This window comes from Falco rusticolus, chromosome 5 (assembly GCF_015220075.1).
Source record: "Falco rusticolus isolate bFalRus1 chromosome 5, bFalRus1.pri, whole genome shotgun sequence".
Lineage (NCBI taxonomy): Eukaryota > Metazoa > Chordata > Aves > Falconiformes > Falconidae > Falco > Falco rusticolus.
The window spans coordinates 57,209,399-57,230,449 of NC_051191.1; the positions used below are offsets into that span (position 1 = coordinate 57,209,399).

At 40.1% G+C, this 21,051-nt stretch overlaps 1 protein-coding gene and 1 long non-coding RNA gene across 3 annotated transcripts in view; one reads left to right on the forward strand and one right to left on the reverse strand.

Annotated features, from left to right (window-relative positions):
- DMC1 (DNA meiotic recombinase 1) overlaps window positions 1–21,051 on the forward strand; it is a 27,645-nt gene continuing 6,594 nt past the window's right edge. Inside the window, exons 1-8 of one of the 2 annotated variants that reach the window (XM_037389877.1) lie at window positions 1–109; window positions 869–904; window positions 3,521–3,593; window positions 15,357–15,444; window positions 16,044–16,088; window positions 18,948–19,094; window positions 20,014–20,096; window positions 20,664–20,716. In XM_037389877.1, the coding sequence (XP_037245774.1) occupies window positions 15,388–15,444; window positions 16,044–16,088; window positions 18,948–19,094; window positions 20,014–20,096; window positions 20,664–20,716 (385 nt within the window). In that variant the 5' untranslated portion in view covers window positions 1–109; window positions 869–904; window positions 3,521–3,593; window positions 15,357–15,387. Of the gene's footprint in view, window positions 110–868; window positions 905–3,520; window positions 3,594–15,262; window positions 15,445–16,043; window positions 16,089–18,947; window positions 19,095–20,013; window positions 20,097–20,663; window positions 20,717–21,051 lie in introns of those variants that run through there. The other variant, XM_037389878.1, reaches the window with a different exon arrangement.
- The window catches only part of LOC119149040, a 9,743-nt gene continuing 8,827 nt past the window's right edge, over window positions 20,136–21,051 (reverse strand). The window contains exon 4 of the long non-coding RNA XR_005104560.1: window positions 20,136–21,051. This is a non-coding gene — a long non-coding RNA (uncharacterized LOC119149040).

The window sequence follows — 21,051 nt, forward strand, 5'->3', positions numbered from 1 at the left end:
CCAAGAAATTACACTAACTGGTACTATTTATTCCCAGCTGGAACCAGAAGAAATCAAGATAAACAGTCTGCTGTCACCAAAGGAAGAGGAGAGTCATAAGAACACTGATGTAAGCAGTTCTCCCTAGTTCCTGCTAATCTAAATAGGAATTTTGTGTCCAAACCAGGTGGTCATTTTTCTTCTCAAGGTGCTTTGATCCACAGGTCTTACTGATTCTTTGTGTTAGAAAGTTATGCCTGGGGGGGGCCTCTTATCAAAGGCAAAAAATGGAAGTAATGTGGGCTTTAGGTGATGTGGCGTCTGCAGTAGCGTGAGAATGGACTGTGTGACCCAGAAAGTCCTTCCCAGTCCTGGGGCTCTGCTGCAAGCTTGTATGCAGATGAGGCAGCTTTCCAGGGTTTTGGGGAGTGCAGATGACTACTCACTGATGGCCTGAACTAGCCTGGGATAAAAGTTATTCAGGGACACTGGGAGATTTAGAACTCATTCCTATGAGACCTGTGAAGGCTAGGTACTGTAGTACTTAAAATGGGAGGTCCAGTTGTTTTGGTTTGGTTTCCCCTTATTTCTGTGTTGTTCTAAGGCTTGAAAATATGAGGCATAACTAGGACCGAGCAGAAGATGGTCTTCATAGCTCAACAGTTGTCATATAAATAGCTGGATGGTGTCAGCGTGTTCAGCAGCAGTGAAGTAGGATCTTCATTGGTTCGCAAGGGAGAGAGAACCCTGAAAATACAAATTTTGAATTTGCATTGTATGCCCAAGTAAAATGAGCCGTATGGAGGGTGTTTCCTCTGCATAAAAGTTGTTCTAAGTCTTGAATTCTGAACTTATGAACTGTGTTTTTCATGCTGCTTTCTTCCCCCAGATTCTGTCAAGATGCCAAGCAGTCCAGAGAAGACTGGTAAGCACTCTGTACAAGAATGTAAGATAAAAATACAGTCACAGAGATGTGCAGCCAGCAAGTGATGTGCCACAAGCTAAGGGTTTCATGAAAAGTATCCATTGCTGACCTCTTCATCTTGTTCCTATTACTGACAAGTTTGTTGGTTTGAGTGGGTTTTTTGATCAATTTGTCAGATGACATGAAAAAAGAGTTGTTCCTTAACTATTCAGATATAGTTTCTTGAAGTCCTCAGCAGTCTTCTCATTTTCTAAGTTTGATCCTACTAATTTAGAACACGTGCCCCACAAGCACCTTTTGCACTTCCTTTGATGTTTAGGGATTCCTGCTCATTGCAGGTCATCATTCCACAGGCAATGCTTGCTGTCTGTATTGTACCCTCCAGCCAAGACACAGCAGGCGTTTCCTTTAGAAAAGAAGTCAGTGAAGACTATGGCACAGGAAAAATGATCCTTAATGTTGACTTATGCACTAAATGCTTAAATATTGTGAAGAATCTCATATTTTTAATGTTACTGGGAGGGAACGTGTAATATTTAGGAACTGGTTCCCAGCTCACACACATCTATGTTATTTGGTTAATTTTGGAAATAAAAGCAGATGAAAATCTGAGAGTCTCTGAAGATTTAAATCTTGCCAGTCTGAAAGAAAGCTGAATTGTTTTCATGGGTCAGCATACAGGCTGTTCTCACAATTCATTCATTCATTTACTGCTGAAGTAATGCGCTACTTCAGTTCCAAGATTAAACAACTGGTAGTGATAGCTGCTTGTCAGGGATTGTGTCAGTGTGTCAAGCCTTGTGTAGAACACGGGAAAGCTTGTAATTGAAATGGAGACAGGTGAGCCAGTGTCCAACTGGCTGCAAATAAGGATAATCAAGTCAGTAAAAAATGGGGATTGCAGTTTCCAAAACAAATGTCCTAATTTGATACTTAGTCACCTAGACAAGTAGTGACGCCTTCCAAAATGCTCCATAATAAGCATTTATTTTGCAGTTAATGGGAACTGAAGGTGCCTGGCACTTCAGCTTTTGGTATTTAATTATGAGCCTCTGATTTAATTCCCGTTTTGAAATTCTGAGACCTGAATGACAAGGATGATGGACTAATGCAAGAGCATTACCACTGTACTTGGAAACAGAGTAGCAAATTACTTTGCAATGTCTAATAGGAATTCATTGGGGTTTTTAGACATGTTTTTTGTTAGTAGTTTAGGAGAAAGGAAAATATGGTTCTTTGTCACACAAAGAAGGAAAAAAAAGTTCTAAGCACAGCCAAGAAAGTAAGTCAGAAGGGAAAAAGCAAGAGAAGGATATCTGGGCAAAGTAGCATGGAAAAAAGTATGAATGGTGGAAAAAACAATAAATGTACACAGAGCCTGCCCTGAGTAGGAGGCTGGAAATGCTGAACCTGATACAGAAGCCAGTAAGAATATTCAGTACTGATAGTGTCAGTTATTTATTTCTTTACAAATGCTTTGGAAATAAATTGAATTATACTGTTCTTAAATTGAAGTTAAGAAGAATGTGTGTATTGTTATATGCTGTGATTTCCCCCCCTCCCCGTTTTGTATGTTGAAGAGGGGGAAAAGAAATAGGTGACCAGTCATAAGGTCTGCCTGTTCCATTAAAATCTAAAGCCCTAGAAAACAAGCTGGCAGGAGAGCAAATTATTCTCTTTAAAACCTGAAGATAGATATATCAAACATTTTCTTTTATATTTACTCATGTTGCAGAGGACTTCTCCTGGCATAACAACTTACTCTGCTTCCATCTTGCTGTTTTCTATATATTTTTGTGATGAATATTTGTGCTTTCACGTGCCTATCAGCAAGTGGAAGCAACAACTTTTGTTTCTCTTGACCAAGCTAAATCAAGTTTGGTGTATTTTTTTCTTTTAATATACACTATTAGAGCAATCCTGCCAGGCTCCAGATCACTTTTATTTTTTGGAATCCTTGTCTTTTGCTTATATTTCAATATCATCAAAGTGATATTGCCATGCTGCCAGCATATCAATTTCTCTTACCAAACCCAGGGTCTTGCCATTACAGAGTGTTACAAAACGCCCCCTGACGCGTGCTGCTTTGTCACAGAGGAGTGGCAAAGAGGCAGCTTGTTTCACTGAGCAGTTATGCTGGGAGTGGATATTTGAGAGAGATTAGTTTGCTTATAAAACTGGCTTAGAGAAACACAGTAATCATGTGATGTTAGTGCCTTTTTTCACCCAGATCTGCACATTGAAACACACTTGTATGTTGTGCTTTTTTATTTTGTTAAACCAATTTATGAAGACAGTAAGTCTTGAGGGAAGAAGTCTTCCAAACTTGCTTCTGTTGGAGGCAGCTGACTTGGCTGGGCTGTTTATGGACTAGTTCCATCAGCTACTTTTTGCTAGATAAGGACACTACCCTGGTGTCGTAGCTATTTTGCAAGCCTATAATGGCCTTCTGTGACCCTGAAATTTCTCCTGCCATTTCAGCAGGAGAGGATGTTTTTATTCTTTGCCCATGACTGCAATGTGGTGCTGCTAGCACTACTGGCTGCTGTATTTTGCCCTAGAAACAGCTATGTTTCACATTACTCAAAATTTTTCTGTCTTGCCTTTTTCTTGAAGGAACTGAGACATAGACAAGTTTCTAGCAAGTACCAACCTCATCCAACAAGCAAAGTCTTCTAAATCCAAACAGGTAAAATATTTTTAAGAAAGTTACTTTTCCAGGTATAGAATGTGGAAGAAAAGGTAAAATAATATTTATTTCACTAAGACTTTGCAGACTCGTTCAGACGGCCTTTGCTATGCTGTGATATGTGCTCTCCATGCGAGAAGTGGGAGAGGGTGTGTACATATAGGTGTATAAGTTCTTGACAGCTGGAACCCGTCAAAGCTTCTTGTGTGTATCCTCTTGTGTGTGTCTAATTAATGCCAATACTTCCTTAGGTACTCGATTCACTGACATGTGCTAGGCGAGGGGAATCTGGACTGCTAGTATTTAATATTTCAAATCTCCACAGCCAAGATGCAAAGCTTGAAAAGGATAAGAAGGAAAGTGTCAGAAGCAGTCTCAACATATGCTTAAAACTAAAAGACTAAAAATAGCACCTCATCATAGAGTGGTGAGGTAACGTTTGGAGAAGGATGGGAGATACTGAATTTTTCTCTCTCCTGCTGACATAGCTGATCTTGTTGGCATTCACATATGACTTGCAATACAGAAAAGATTCTTAAGGGCAGTTGCTCGTGTAAAGGGAGTGTGGAAGGGGGATTGCTTTGCATGTCTTAGTGTTGCTTTTTTGACAGTTTTTCTGCACAGATCCTGTCCCTAAGCCACTAAGGTCCCTTCCCTGTCCCCCACTAAAACTTTTTTTCTTCCTGAGAAGAATAGGTGAGAGGACTTTACTCCTTTCTCTGGAAGCAGGTCCTCTAAGAGAGTTGAAAGAGCTTCTGTTGTGTTGAACTATTGACAAGTAGAGCTTCCAAACCTTAGTGCTTTGGATATATTTTTAGTCTCATAATGATGACAGTTCTGAAGTCCATAGCATTGTGTGCTTCTCAACAGGCTTCCCTTAGCAGTTGCTCTTCAGGAACTTCAAATAATGTTGGTGACAATTTATATACTGCATACTTATTCTAGCTGTGTCTGGAATTTCCTTCCCTGCCTTTTTTTGCCTATCAAATATACTTGAATTCCTCCTAAAGCAACACCCAGAAAAGTTGTCCCCCCAGATAGTTCAGCCTTCTGAGATGATTCACAGACACTTTTACTTTAGAGAGAGTTCCTTCAAGGCCAGTCAGTCACTTCTTACAATTGCCTGGGTTGAAAGATGGTTCCTATTCTTACCTCCAATTTGCTATTGCCACTTTAGCACTGTGATAGCTGAGGGTGGGGAACAGTGGCTGGTCGGTTAGGAACATCTCATGGCTGCAGTTCAATACTGAATACTATGTTGAAATCAAAGATTTGAGTGTCATGTGATTTCCTACTTGTCGTACTCATTGCCCTAAGAACAGAGGTCATGTGTGCAATTTGGTCTCAGAAACTCTGACCTATTCCTCTGTCTTGGATTGCCTGGCCATTAAAGCAGGAAGGTCTGCCTTAATAATGCAGTGGGAAAATAAGCAGCGACAGACAAAACAGGAAGGAAAACTGCAGTAGGAACTACTGGTGTATATTGAACCAAGTGGGAGCTGTGCACCCACACTGAGTTTCAGAGACACCTGTATGTCATTCATAATCACCAATTCAGCAAAAACATGAGGAGGGGAGGTGAAAAGCATTCTTCAGATACAGACAGAGGAAATATTTAAGAAATAGACACGCTTCCATTAAGGCTGGTAAAGAGACCATGATAATCCTAGGAAAAGGGAACAAGGGATAAAACAAGAATAATCAGGCTAATGAATCTGTGAAGTTCAAAGGCGCAAGATTGAAGAAAATTATTAGCTGGACCATTACTGAAAATTAAGTCTCTATATGTGGCAAAATCAAGGAAACACAGTATTTTAAAGCTAATTACAACTGCTGAGAACTCTGTATATTATTCTAAGCTAAAAATAACTGTGTGATGATGTACTCAATGCCTATCCAAGTTTTAGGGTTTGAAAAACAAACTGCTTATGATCTCTTCTGGCCACTAGCCTGGCAAACATATGGAATACAAATGGAGCAAGATTGTTTTTTTCTGTGATTTACATACAAACTGACTTGCAGAAGCAGCAGGCAAAGCCAAGAGTAGAAAACTGGCCAAAAGAAGAGCATGTTCAGTTCTGCAGCATGGCTGGTTTAAAAGAAAAGCTTACTAACTGAGACACTGAGCTAGAAAGCCTTAACTTTTCCAAAGTCATAAGGTATGTGGAAACACTGTGAAAATGATTAGTTTTTCAAGTAAAGATTCTTCAAAGTTTGGGGTTTTTTTTAAATGAAGAATGTCTCAAATACCAGTGCTGAACCTCTTCCAAGTGTGAATTTAAAAATGTTTTTTTTTTTTTTGTAAAATGCCATTCTTTGATGTGACTGGTGAATTCCACTGTGACCTGGAAATTAAAAAAAAATTTATTAGCTGCACTTTAAATACTTCTTTCTGAAGCATGCCAGTGAAAATGCTGTCCTGAGTACAAAACAGAGCAGTGTACTCAAAGTCGTTATTCAACCTGCTTGACAACAGAAGCTTCTGTGAGCTGGAATGTATGGGGGGGGGCGGGGGGGGGGGGGAACTCAAAACATTCTATGAATTATGCTTTTTTTTGCTGTAACGCTGAAAACTCTACTTGCCTATGTTCTGTGGAAAAAGCTGCTTTGCTTTGTGTCTTTTTCAGATTAATTTTCAATGCTCGTGTGTGAATAAGTTACAGAAGCGTTGACTCTTTTAGCCATAACAGTTAAGACAATATTTGCAGTACTTCCAGCTTGTTTGTATTAGGAGCTACAATTTCTTTGGTGTGAAGAATGCGCACACAGTCCTGTGTTCTGCAGCACGGCAGATGCATCCATGGGCAATTTTCTTGTTTTAATTCCCTTTCTGATGAGTTATTGTGGTTAAATCAAGTTTCCTGCCTCAGCTTCCTCCTAAAGCAGTAAACTCTGTTGCTTCTTTCTCTTTTTCTGTCTCATGTATCAATTTGTACAGCTGCCACCAGCCAAATTCTACCTCCTGTATTTACATTCAGTCCCGGACAGAAGTCCCTCTCTACAGAGATGGTGAGGGTCCACCAAATGGCAAAACTGGTCCAACACCTTGCTGAGGCAGTCTCTCCTGGTCTCTCTTCCCCATCCCCCATCTGCCTGATCCCATTTTTTCTTGTTTACTGTTCAAATGAGCACAGGAGTGAATACAAATAGGAGAAATGCAAAGCCATTTAGGTAAGGAAGAGCACAACTGCTGTGCTGGCTCAGACCAAAGCTCTGGCTAACTTGGAGCACTGCGACGGGAGACCTTAGTTAGGGGGTAGCTTGTGAGCCTGGCTACGCTCTGTAGTCTGCTCAGGTCTAGCCCTAGTGCCTGACTGGCCATTTGATGTACTTCATGCCCTTGGGTGATGGCTTCCCATTTCATCTGTGAGTGGAGGAATATTTAGTCAATTCTTCTGGTTTACTTAGCAAAATTAAGGTATTTCACCCATGGACTTTAACTAGGCTTGTGACTGAGCTTTAATTCAAATGCAAGCTTGTCAGTGGCATTGTCACTGACTTGGAAGACTGTTAACAGTTTCATAGTAGATAAATTTTACTATTGCTTTATTCATCCTAATTTTATCTGACATTGGAGGTCAGTTCAAATGAACAAAGATATATGTAACTGCAATTACTACTCCCCCTTAGCTACATGAGCAGTCTTATTTCATAATTAGTCTGTTACTCCTCTTTATCATAAAGTTGATTAAGCTGAAGTAGAACAAGGTGCACTTATTCCAGAGCAAAAATGTATGTATGTGGAGTTAGTCAAGGACAGTGATTTTGGAATTTGCAACAGCTGCTTAGAAAACTCTCCCCATTTAAAAAAAGACCTGTATGTCTCAAAGTATACATTTCATGATTCAGAGTAAGACTTTCATTTCTTGCAATAGATATTTTAGTGCAGAGATTGATAAATTGCAGAAGGTCACAGCACCAGCCTCCCATGCAGGAAGAATTATATTGTTAAAAATTAATAAGCTGCTTTAAAATAGATAATTTTTTTAACATCTATTAGCATCAGTTTGAAATGTACTCGATGATACATTTTTAAAGGACTGACTTTTAGCAACAACCAGGAAGCACAATTAATCTCTGTCTGTCTGTTTTGCTACTCATCTGCTTGTTAGCTCAGGCAATCCTTGAGTTTCTTCTAATTTATCAGCTACCCGTGACACTGTGTGTGTCAGACACTGACTAGTGACAAACCGCTATACTCAAAAGCTTGTTTATGGACAAAGAGGAAGTGTACCTTGTATATAATTAAAGCCATGAATTTATTGGTAGTATAACTGAAATCTTGAGAGTCTAATGATTATTGATCCAGATATAACCTACAGAAAGAGGAAGTATAATAATGCAGTTAGAGTAGTTCTATAAAATGGTAACACATAGACTTCTTGGCTTCTACCCCTTTTCCTTGTATTTCACTCATCTTTCCACTGCTCCTGTGGGTCCTAAGGTTGGTGGTTTCATTCTAGGGTGTGGAGGGGGTGATATGGAGAGCTGTCAGCACCTGGAATCCTTTGCTGAGCAAATGCAATCTTCATGTTGATGGTTTATCCTTCCTTGCCCTAGGGTCCACTTGGTGTCATTTTTATATATTTGCTAGCACACATTTACACTTTTCTTCATTGGTCTGCAGTGCCATGCTACATCTGATTTCATGATATGTGATGCCTATTAGATACATTAGTTACTATTGTTTTGTTCTCTTTTTTACCCCTAAAACTGCAGCATCCAGCTGCAGGTCAGCATTTCTTTGACTGTTTCCTGGCGAGTTGCTTATAGCCACCAGGTCTCTAGTGCCCGTGCCTTGCCTGCTATCTTCACATGCCTGTACTTCTCTGCACATCTTGTCCCTACTTCTTAAGTCCTCTGCTATTGCACCAGGCCTGCATTTCTCTATGCTGTACCCTTGTGCTAGCCATAAATCTCTCATTCTACATAGAACAACTGCTTGTTACTGCTATTTACATAAAGTGATGGCTATACCACACACAGATAAATAGAAGTAAAGCAGATTAGCCACAGGCCTTGTCAATTAAGGAAACTGCTGTCACAGCTAACCAAGTAAAAGGTACAGGAGGGTGCTTCAAACAAAGCATGCCTGACAACCCTCCATCCTGAGGCCTTGCAAATTCGGTACAAAGCTTATGGCAAATTACTAAGAATGGCAATACTGTATTATAGGGCTACATTGTTACAATGTTTTAGTCCCAAAAGCCGTGAGCAGCTAAGAGCAAACTGTATGCACTACTCAGGTTTGAGCCTTTTTTTCTGAACCGGCTGTGCTGGCATTTTTTTCTCTTTTGTGGTAGAAATGCAAGAATTAGCTTCAGTTAGCTGGCCTTTTAAAACTAGAAGTTAGCTCAAAGTATATTGCATGTTTTTACAGACAAAATTGCATTATGTAGCGAATGGTGGAGAACAAGAGTAATGCCAAGGACAGTTAAGCACTGAAATTGTCTGGTTCTTTCTCCAAAACCTCTGATAAAATAAAACCCACAGCTGCCTCAGGCAAACAAACATCTGCCAATTTAGCTGACTGTGCTTTGAGCTAGATAACTTCTTGATGTCCCTTTTGGTACTATTGTTCTCTATTACTAGTTTGCTTTTTTACCTTGAATAAAAAAATAGCTTGTGCATTCCCAAGAGGCTGCTTTCTTACCTCCTTTGTCTTTTTGATAGACTCTGCATATAAAATACTGATGCATGTCTTCAGAAAGCCTGTAACTGGGTTTAGGTTTTTGCAAAGTTTAGAAGTAGCTTTGTTTATTCTAATCTGCATTTTTAAAAATCATATAATCCTTTATTATATATAAAGAATTACTTATTTCACAATCATCTATTAAAATGATCACAAAGATAATGAAGCTCACGGTGTTTGGGACATACCGATTATTTCTTTTTCATTTAGAAAAATACCCATACCTGAATTGTCTAGCCAGTGTTTTGATATTAATAAGTTATCTTTGACATCTTTTCTTCCCCAGTCACATCCAACCTGTTGTGGCCTTGACTGTACCTGGCACCTCTTGAAAATCAATGGGCACATCCCTCTAATTCATTGTTTCCTACAGAGCTGCATGTTGAACAATGGTCTGGACAGGACATCTTGATACAGAGAAGGGACCTCTCTAATCCTGTCACATATCCTTCATGATTAACTCAAAGTAACTTAGAGGTAGCAAAATCTGTGTCTTTTTAAAGCAGGATCACTCCCACCAGTGTGGTATTGAGTATTTTGTCAAGGCTTTGTCTAAGGGTCTCGAGACTAGGATGCAGACATTGCTCAGTCTCACAGTATCATCTCTATTCCTTCCAGTAATTCCATTTAACAACGGAGCCCTCTTGTTACTCCAGCCTGAATGATGAGGCTCAGCTGGTCTGATATTTTGCTAGTCCTATCCTGAGACCCATTGTATGCATACAGCTTTTGCAGTTCATCTTAGTTCTGGCCAAAGAGAAGGAAAACATAGGCAAGGCTGTTTTCTGTATGTAAAACTTAAGAGTCTACCCCAACATATGCAGACAGAGTTTCAGGCATATGCACAAGACAGGTACAGCATTGTCAAAGAAGCATACCAGGGACACTGAAGATAAATGAGGGATGTGGACCAGAAGTGGCAGAAAGGTAAGCAGAAATTCCTTAAGTACAAAAACATTGTGTGGGTTAATCCTATCGGGTTCTGATAACCTGAATTTGACTCACTCTGCTATTCTTTTTTTTTTTCTTTTCCCTAGACATATGTAGCCCATTAATGAACAGGAGTTTTCAGGAGAGCTTTCAGATATGGAGAAAGAGGAGCAAGTTGTGGTGTATGGAGTTACTTAGTACAAATTCTGTGAGGCACATTAAAGCAGCATGGCCTTTCCCTGAGTCTGACTGAGGTGTAATCTGCTTGCCTGGTGCATCCTCACAGTTTTTGGCAGATTTTGTTTTGGAAGCAGTGATTGTTAATGATGTGACTAAAGGAGTAGCTCAAGTAAGACATCAGCGCAAGACCGTCATGATTTGTGGATTTTGGGGATATAATAGCTTGCATAACTTCTGAAGTAGTGCTGGACTTTCACCCTATATTCCTTTGCTGTAGGAGACACAAGAACATTTTACCTTGCTAATACTTGGATTGCCTTTGAAATAGTCAGTATTCTTTCTCCACCACCACCACCCCACCCCCGTATTTTCAACTTAATGAGGGAATAAAACCTGAAACAATTGCTGCTAGAGAAGGGAGAGCTGAAGAATATGAAGAAATTGCTGCATCTTTGCCCAGAAGCATTCTGCGATTCTGGGAAGATTTTAGGTGTGTCATAGTTTTAGTTTGGGACCAACTGTAAGTGAAATGCATTCATATGGAAACAAGAAGGCACAGGTCTTCCAAAACAGTTCAGATATTAAATGTACGCTTACCCCAGGCTGAATCTCCATGGGTTATATTCCAGAAGGCCAATTATCAGACTATTCTGTCCTGGTTAAGAACAGGCAAACTGCCAACTTGAAAGTTCAGAAAAGGCATTAGCTTGTGTATTTGACTCTAGTCCATTTGAGTCACATAAATCTGAATCAAAACCACCCAACCAAAAAAACCCTACATGATTTCCCTACTACAAATATGGATTAAAATGTTTTGTGAGGGTGAAAAAATCAGGATACTTTTTTTTTTTTTTTTTAATGGTAGTGGTTTGACTTGGGTCTTCCCTTGTCCAAACTGGTATAAGATCTCAAGGGAGAGGAAATGCAGATCACAGTGGTGTATCTCATTGCCAGTGCCTCACCTGCAGCTGGAGGTGCACTGATCCGCAGCAGAACCTGTAAGAGGGAGGGAGCAGACTCTCAGATGCCTCATCTCAGCTTGTGTGTAATGTGATGGGGTATGCGCAGTTATTGCACAGTGCCAGCTGGAAGCCAAATGAGCAGTTAATGATCATTCTGAAGATGCAGAATGCAATTTATTGCCCAAAGTAGCACTTTGGAGTGGGAAATTATATTCAGATTCTGTGCATTTGTTGACCCCTCTGAGAACTATTTTATGAACTAGAAGGATGATGGAGGGAAGGTTGTTTACAGAGGCATTAGCTGCTGCAGAGCTGTTCAGCAGCAGCAGAAGGATCACTCTCTGCATGTGCATTCTGTTCTGGAATAAAAGCATACTTTCTGAAGAAATTTGTCTTTAATGGGCTGTCTGCCTAAGTGCTCTTCTGGAACAGCTCTTGCGGAATAACGTTTTCAAAAGCAGTGCCAGCCAGATCCTCTGTATAGACAAAGCTGTGGGCATCCAGGGTTAGGCTTTAGGTACTTAAATAAATCCCTTGATGTCTGGATGGGGTTCCTGTGAGCACTCCTGTGGCATCCTGATGGTGGTTAGGGGCTGTGTGTTGTGTTGGTTCATTTCTGACTTGGCTAGCACTGATTACACCCGTGCATGCTCTTAACCCCCTGTGGGCAGAGGAGGGTGGGGAAGTGTTCACAAGCACCATGAAGCAGGCCGAGATGCTGCTCCTATCACTTCTGCCATTTGAAACCTGCCATGCACCAAGGCAGGAACCCCAAGGGGCAGCCTGCCATTCCTCCTGCTTGCAGGAGCACACTGACATCTCCTTTACACGGAGCCCTATACTGACTGTGCTACCAGAGGCAAGCTAAAACAGGTGATTGCTTTCCAAATACTGTCTCTAAGAAGACTGCAGAAGTCTTGTTGAAGTGTTAGTATCCTAAAAAAGCACCTTTTCCATCCTTTTAAAATGGTTGATGAAGTCATGTGTATGACTCAGCCTCATTTTCTGGTCCTGTGACTTCAGGCAAGTCACTTCTATTCCAGCTTTCTGACAGGTTTTGGCCATCCAATCCAAAAATGCTCTGTGCCTTGTTTAGGAAGATGTATGTGTGTGTGTCACCCTGAAAAAATAAGGCTGAGCTGTGCTGAATTGAATGTCCTCCAAACCAATGCCACTCCACGTTTTTAATTAAGTTGGTCTTTGCCATCTGTAAAATAAGTGTGATACAATATTCCTTAGAGACAGCAAATATTGATAAATTTTAGAAGATAAAAGTGATTGAGGACAATAATTCAACTGTGTTTCAGCGAGGGGGGGAGTAAGGAAAGGGGCAGTCCCCATTCCTGTCAGGAGCCCACGCACCTCCCTCACGGCGGCAGCGGGGACGCCAGCGCGCGCGGGCAGGCAGCTCGCGGCAGCCTCGTTTTGGCGGGAGGGCCGCCCGCCCCGCCCCGCCGCTCCGGCGGGAAAAGCGCCGGCTCTGTCCCCTCAGAGGGGAAGGCGGGCGGGCGGTGCAGCCTGGGCGGGATTGGGGGTTCAGATCCCTGCACCCTGGGGTACTGGAACAACTCGCAGCCCTGCGCTCCCGGAGGTGCCCGGGGATGAGCTGTGCTTTAATCACTGTTGTAATTTTGACGCGGAATTTTGGTGCTCCACAGGGGGAGGAAATTCTGCGGTGCGTCACCCTTTGGGAACAGAAATTTACATCCCCTGAATAAGCAGCTGGCAAGGAAAAGCCAAATAAATCTGTATGTTGATATATGGTTAATCACTTATTTTCTTCTGAGTCAATAGATGTGAAATTCCACCATGGCTCCCCTCGGGGCAGGTTAGATGGCCTCCTGCCCTGCCCCTAGCACAGGGGCCTGAAGTCCACTCCAGTCAAGTCAGGTGCCAGTCTCTTGTCAGTTCCAAACCAGCTCATTAAACCTAAGGCTTAGGTGCTGGGGCCAGGCGCGCTGGGGCCTGCTCCCTGTCACATCGGCAGTGTGTACCTGGTGAAAGAAGTGAGGCATGCAGATCTTCCTCACATATCCTCAGTAATAGCTCCCAGGGCAGCGACAGGAGGGTCAGGGGCACCTGAGGTGGCACAGAAGTGTTTTGTGTTCCCTCGCAAAGGTCCTTGTTTATTGATGGATTTGCTGTAATGTCTCAGACTTTCGCCTTTTTATCTGCTTCATTGCAGGTGGTGGCAGCTGAGATCCTCTGGGTCTTTGGTGTGCCAACACAGCAGTGACAGGAGGACCCTCCACTAAACAGGAGGATTATGTTCATACCTAAAGCTTTTAGTAGAGTGTGGTATAACTTCCTCATTTTCCCTTGTAGTCGGCAATCTGGGTCTGCCCGGTTTTTCGGCTGTGAGATGCCAATTGCCTAAGGATGGGGAGTAGGAGAACAATCCCGTGACCTGTTCAGCTGTGCTTGGAGTGCAGGATTATGTGCATTTCAGGAGGATATTTTTAATGGAGAATGGGATTGTAATACAGTTGTAATGCCTTTTGCATTACTTGGTTTTCTTCCCTCAGTATTTGAAGCTGATTTTGTAAAAAATATCTTAAAATATTTATTAATTAGTGTTTTACTGTAATTATTTTTCTGTTTGATGTTAGGCATGATGTGAGGGATGATTTCTCATTCCATAATTGTCAGGGTTCTGAAATAGAGGTATCCTGACACTATCAGAAACAACTGATTTTATAGGCATATTTCCATTAAATACTAACAGAAGTAACTCCATTGTCTTTTCATTAATAAAACCCCAGCCATTCTAAAATTATAGTATTTTCTTTCTCACTTCTTCCAGCCTCTGTATACACAAGATTCTTGTAAGCAAATTAGGCAGACTCTAAGTATCCATTCAGAAGCTGAAAAGTTATTTGCAGATATTTAGTCTAAATCATCCCATCTTTTGTTAGATGTAGCCTGTTCTGTAGTTTCATAATAAACCTGTCTTACCTTTTATGGATTTTATTAGTAAGGATTAGCAAGCAAACATATATGCACATCTGGATGAGGCAGGTCACAAAACTTTTGATCAGCCGTAGCTAGAAGAGTGAAAGCAAGCTTTCAGAAGCAACTTATCCATTTACAAAACCACAAAAATTAAACAGACAGTTATAAGATCATATTTCTAAGGAGCTGCTTTGTATTCATTTTTCTTGTATTCATAAAATGTAAGGAGGTCATATTTTGCTTTTTATTTAATCATGCTATCAGTAAGTGCCTATTCTGGTTCTAGGCCTTGCTTATAGGAAGCCACATAAAGAGGGCAGTGAAGCTGTAGTGGAGTATAGGCATGGCAAGTTAACCATGAAAAAAACATGAGATAAGATCTCTGTATATGGTTTTGCATAATAAAAGCTTCATATTTTTATACCTTTTTTTATTCTCTTCATGCAAGCTTACTTCTTACAGGTGTTACTTGCATGTCTTCAGCATTTTTTAGGTATTCTGAACCCCAGCAAGAACTTGAAAACAAATACAGCTTTATAGTTTACTCTCAAGATACATGACTAAGGAGTTGTAGCTTTTTCAATAGCACTGTGTTGTGGGCTTTCTGTCACATAAAGGTGGGGAGGCTGAGATGTTGCATAGCCTTTCCGTTACCTGTTCTCCCTGCAGCTATGCTGACTTCTGATATAAAAATACAGACTGCCTTTAACTTTTCTACCAGAATAAATCTAATCATTTAAAATGTTCCCACCTCTAAACTCATATCTGACCCAAGATTCTCACAAGGGAATGAGATTTCTTTTCTCTAATGCCTGCCTGTTAAACCTTTTCTAGCCAAACTGGTTCATCTGAAAGTAATGCAGTAGATGTTCTCCTTTTGGTCTGGTAGGTAAGGTAACAAAGAGTTGGAAGCAGAATCCAAGTTTAAACCTATGTGATGGCATGCTGAGAAGGTTCTATAGTTCAAGGACTTCTTAAAAGTAATTTTACAATAATTGACTCATTTATTGCCACCCCAATACTACCTTTGTTTGCATTTCCCACTAGTGATCCACACTTTACTGCCTGCTCTTTCACGATGAAGGCCATGGAGGATCAAGTAGTCCAAGAAGAACCAGGATACCAGGATGATGAGGTAAATTTATGGTTGACTGAAAAATAGGTTCAGCAAATGTTGTTTGAAGGTATTTTGATAGTGTTCTGCAATCCACAGAGACGCAGGAGTTCCCAAAGACCATCAGGGAGTCTAATCCATTTAAATTTTTCTTCCAGTCTAGTACCAAGAAAACCTCATTCTTCTAGTCCCTGAACAGCTTGCTCTTCAGTACTCTCTATGCACAGTTTTTAATGGGATTATCACTATTTCTATTTTACACTTCTGTATTAAATGCCAGGGGGCTATCAGTTAATTTTATGCTTCCAAGGAATGGTCATCAGCCTTAAAAGACTGAGGAACTATGCGGAAAAAATCAAGATGATGATGATCATAACACAAGTTTTATTAGCACAGCAGTGGATTGCTTGCCTTTGAAGATACACTTTATGGTGACGGTGATAGGAAATGTGTAGGCCTTGTTGACTCATGATGGCTTTGCTTATGTGGGTAGTCCAACAATTTATGTATTATTAGGGAAAATCATTTAAATGTTTACAAATTTGAAACAGACACAGTGAGAGGAATGTAATTAAAAGAAAAAGCAAAATTATTTTAATTTTTTTTCTGCTTTTTTTTAGGAATCCTTTTTCCAGGATATTGACCTGCTACAGAGGCATGGAATCGTAAGTATGAGCAATGACTTTATGGCACAGAATTTTCCATGTAAAGCTATTGTAAGGTTTAGCATACACGCATTGCTACAAACAACTGAAATTCCTCCTTGCAATAAATTCTAAATCAGTCATGTGAAGAAAAATTTTGCCTTTGGTGATAAGACATGTTTTCAGAAAATCTCGTTCCCGTGAGATTGCTAAATAAAGTGGCAAGATATTCAAAGTATTTAGCACCCAGCTCTCTTGAAAAATCAACTACTTGCTAATTTATTTGAAAACTGTGTGATAGATTACTTCCTGTTCATGCCAATCTTTGTAATTACTCTCGCATTTTTGGTGTCTGTGAAATTACACAGTGACAACTGTTGCTATACTATTTTCAGCATGCTGGTGAAAAGGGTAGAGTGGGAGTGAGGAAAATATTAGTAGCTAGAGAAATAAGTGGTTAGTTTTCTTCATCAAATATAAATTCCTATAATAGTTATCATCATTATCACCTAAACATCACCTATTTATTTGAATTTCTATTATTATATGTTTATCCAGGAGACTGGCTCATGAATCAGAACCTATTACATTTGGTGTTATGGAAGCAGAATAAAAAGTTGGGTTTGCCTGAAGTAATGTAAGATTTAACTTTAATATAAATGTCTACAGACAGATACAGATGAGGAGGACAGACACAATGCAACAGCATTAGTCAGCACTATAGTTACAGGGCTCAGCATGTCCACAGTGTAATTATTGTCAACTTTTTTTATTGGCAATTCATTACAGTTTTTAGGAGAGTTCTGAGGAAGAGTAATGAGGTTGGGACCTCTAACTATGGTGCAACATAGGAAAAAATACACAAATTCTTGTGTTAAAAATGTAAGAAGTTTACCAGAGTCAACCTTATGAGCTAGAAGGGAGCTGTACTAGCCTATCAATATTAAATGAGGCATGGTATGCAGGAAATGATAAGAAGGTATGAGTGATCTTGAAAATAAAGAATAATAACTTAGGCTGTTTTTCTGGCTTCATAAGGGTTTCCTGCTCCTTTTCTTCTTTTTTATTTTTCTTCCTTCCAAGTAGTTATGCCCAGACCCCAGGGGAAGATTTTGTTCTCAGCTGTGCCAGTTAAAATCTTTGTGTGAATATACGATGACCCATATCTGTTAAATTAATTTGCTTAATGAAATAGTTTTTGTGCATTTAGAATTTTTTTTCCTTGGAGTAAAGTGTTTACTAGATCTGACAGTGTGACCACAAAAAGAGTCAGATTAGTAACTGAGGATGTGGTTTAATGTTTAAAAGTGTTTGGTAGGAATTAAGGTGCTGTGACCCCACAGCCTTTGCTGAGTGTTCCTGCCTGTACAGCATGCTATCCCTTCTTCTGACACATCTACTTTTGTAGCCACCCTGTCAACAGGATTTGTGAATCAATTAGTCCAAAGATTAAAAATTCTCAGTCTTCTCCCTTTTCCACCTTGGAGGCATGCAACTGGGACAGGGCTGCAACATGAGGGAGAGGATCAGGACAAGCAGCTGGTCTAAGGTCTAAGCATGTCACTATGTTGAGCCAGGATTACTGCTGAACACTTCACAGTCTTGAACTCTATACTCTAAGGAGGTGTATGTGCTGGGACCTTGGCTAGTACATAAGCTGTTAGTGAAAGGTGTATCTGTGCAGGAGAGAACAAGAGCTTCTATAACCAGGTCTATCACAGATTTGTAATGCACAACAGCCTTCAAGTTTCATGTGACCAGCAAGACAGAGAGCTACTGAAGAAGTGCAGCAGCTGGGTATTGCATTTAAAGTTTTGGTCTAGAAAAATGACCTTTGCAGCAGTAGTCTGTTGTCTTAATAGAAAAACACCATAAAACAGCTCAATCGTTTTTATATTGCTGATTATGATATTCTTTTCATTGGAAGAGTCATTTTTATTCGTGACTGATTTTTACCTTACCCATCCCTCTTAATGTAATAATCAGAAAATGTATCACAGGATGAGAAATAAGCTTCCAAATGAACATGACTAATTTCTTGCATAACCTCCCTCCCTTCTTAACTCCTATGCACCCACACACTCTAGACAAATAGATGATACACCTAGTTAATTGTTTTTTGCAAGAAAAATCTTGGCTGGAAAAGGTAAATTGAAGTATTATCCCACACCTTTCACACAGTACGTTTTCTTGAGAGTAATCTATTTCCTGCCTTTAAGTTTCCAGTGATGTCAGAATCATTAAATGAGGTGAGAGGACACAAAATGTGTCAGTAGAGCGCTGACTGAAGTAATGCTGTACCCAATTTCTGAAAAACTCTACTAGTTTTAGTCATTTAGTCAATCCAGCCCAAAGTGTTGGTCAGATCTGGAGGACACGTGTTTTAAACATACAGTGAACATGCAGAAAAAGCAAGGCAATTAGAGCCAGCTTCCAACGATCCTTGCAAGTCAGCTCCCAATTATCCATGATCAGCTCAACTGGTTTGCAGATTATCTGTGCTAAGAGACCAAGGACAGATTGTGTGCTACAAGGTTTACTAGACTGGACGCCACACTATCTGAAATAATCTGTACTGTTTCTTTACTACTGGCTTGGATCTAGAAAGACTGACACTGAACAGGGACAAGTAAATACAACTGAACCCAAGACACCTTTCTCTCAAAAGCACCAGGATCTGGTCTCTGCACCACAATCCCTCACACCAATATTACTCAGAATTTTCTGTTGTTGGTGTCACAAACTACGTAACAAAGAGTTTATTGTAAATCTGTTTTTTGTTGGTGAAAATGCACATGCATATGAATGTATGTTTCAAAGGTTTACTTTGTCTTCTCTTTAACTGTCATGAGTACTCACAGAAGGGAACTTTCTTCACAGAATGTAGCAGATATTAAAAAACTGAAGTCAGTTGGGATCTGCACGATCAAAGGAATCCAGATGACCACAAGACGGGCACTGTGCAATGTAAAAGGGCTTTCAGAGGCCAAAGTGGACAAGATTAAAGAAGCTGCAAACAAGCTTATTGTAAGCCAATCACTTTCATGATAGTTTAATGCTGGCCGCTCCAAAATGCTGTGCAACATTTCTCTTAACAGATTTTTTCAACACAACATCAAGATAATTTTGAAAACTACTCTGCTTATAACTTTAAAGAGATAACTCTTTATACTCTTGTCCTGGTTTCAGCTGGGATGGAGTTAATTTTCTTCTTAGTAGCTGATGCAGTGCTGTGTTTCCCATTTGGTGTGAGAACGATGTTGATCACAGACTGATGTTTTTAGCTGTTTATACTAAGTCAAGAACTTTTCAGTTTTTCTGGCCCTACCAGCAAGTAGGCTGGAGAGGCACAAGAAATTGGGAGGGGACACAGCCAGGACAGCTGACCCAAACTACCCAAAGGGGTATTCCATAGCATGGGGTGTCATGCTCAGTGTGTAAACTGGGGGGAGCTGGCCAGGGCCTGCAGATCGCTGCTGGGGGACTGGCTGGGCATCCGTCAGCATGTGGTAAGTAACTGCATTGTGCATCACTTGTTTTCTTTTGTCCCTTCCCTTTGGATTTTGTTCCTCTCCCCTTCTCCCTCCTTTTCATTATAATTGCAATAATAACAACAACAATTATTATTATTATTACTGTTATTATTGTTATTGCTTTTATTTTATTTAAATTATTAAACTGTTATATCTCAACCCTTGAGTTTTACATTCCTTCCCAATTCTCCTCCCCATCCCTCTTGGAGGAGGGGCAGTGAGTAAGCAGCTGTGTGGTACTTAGTTACTGGCTGGGATTAAACCACAACAACTCTACAACCACCAGAGAAATGCTGTGGTGCTTTTCATACCTAACCTGTGGAAATGAGGCTAGGGTGGAATGTGGGATATTGCAGTTTACCTGCAGGTTAATGATAAAATAAACCTCTCATGTTCACTTTGGTCTTCCTTAGGAACCAGGCTTCCTGACTGCCTTTGAGTACAGTGAAAAACGGAAGATGGTATTTCATATTACTACCGGCAGCCAGGAATTTGAGTAAGCTTATCTCTACTTAAATCATTCTTTAGTCCAAACTGTTTCAATAATTGTATTTATTGTCTTTAATAAGACACAAAAATATAAATAAATATTCAGCTAGGACACGTAGGCTACTTTGCATTTGGAGCTAGTGCTGGCTCAAAGAAGCCTGCATTAGCAAGTAACAAAACCATCTCCTTTTCTGAGGCGAAACCAGACTTTGTACAGCCATTGTAAATAAACAGTGTTTGCATCCTAGTCAGAACAACCGCAGGTCTCAGGTCAAAAGTATGTCTTCAAGACCTCCCTTAAGATATTTTTACGGAATGTTATCTTTTCAAAGGTATATTCTCTCTTCTTTCCAGTAATAATTTCGATAGATCTTTCTCTTGCACACAGCAAGGGAGTTTAAGGCAGAATTGTTTTATGAATCTGTGATCATTTAGTGCCCTGCACTTAATTGCACTGAGTGAGGGGCTTTAGAGCAGAAATAATTTTACTTAAAGTAGTAAAATTTTCTCTTTTTTACTTTCTTCTTGTGATTTTGTGGGTTTAACTATACCATAATCCCATCCCTTTCTCCAGTAAACTTCTGGGTGGTGGGATTGAAAGCATGGCAATCACTGAAGCCTTTGGAGGTGAGAAAACCACATTAACTGAGTATTACTGAGAAACCACAAAGAATTGCAACTTTGTTTAGATTTTAAATCAAGCTGGATTACTTCTATCAAACTTTTCACATTGTAGTAATAAAGTAAAAAAAAAATGCAAGAGTGTAAGAAGAAAGAATCCACTTCTTTCAGCGTTTTTCCATTTTTACTCTTCATTTGCTTGCAGACTAAGTTTGAGCTGAGTAATCATTAGACTTGGAGCATGCTGATTCAGCACAATGTAGCGTTATTAATACTATTAGTAGCATGTCATATAGGAAGGATTTCCCTGATGCAATCTGTGTTCCTTTCTAGAAACAAAA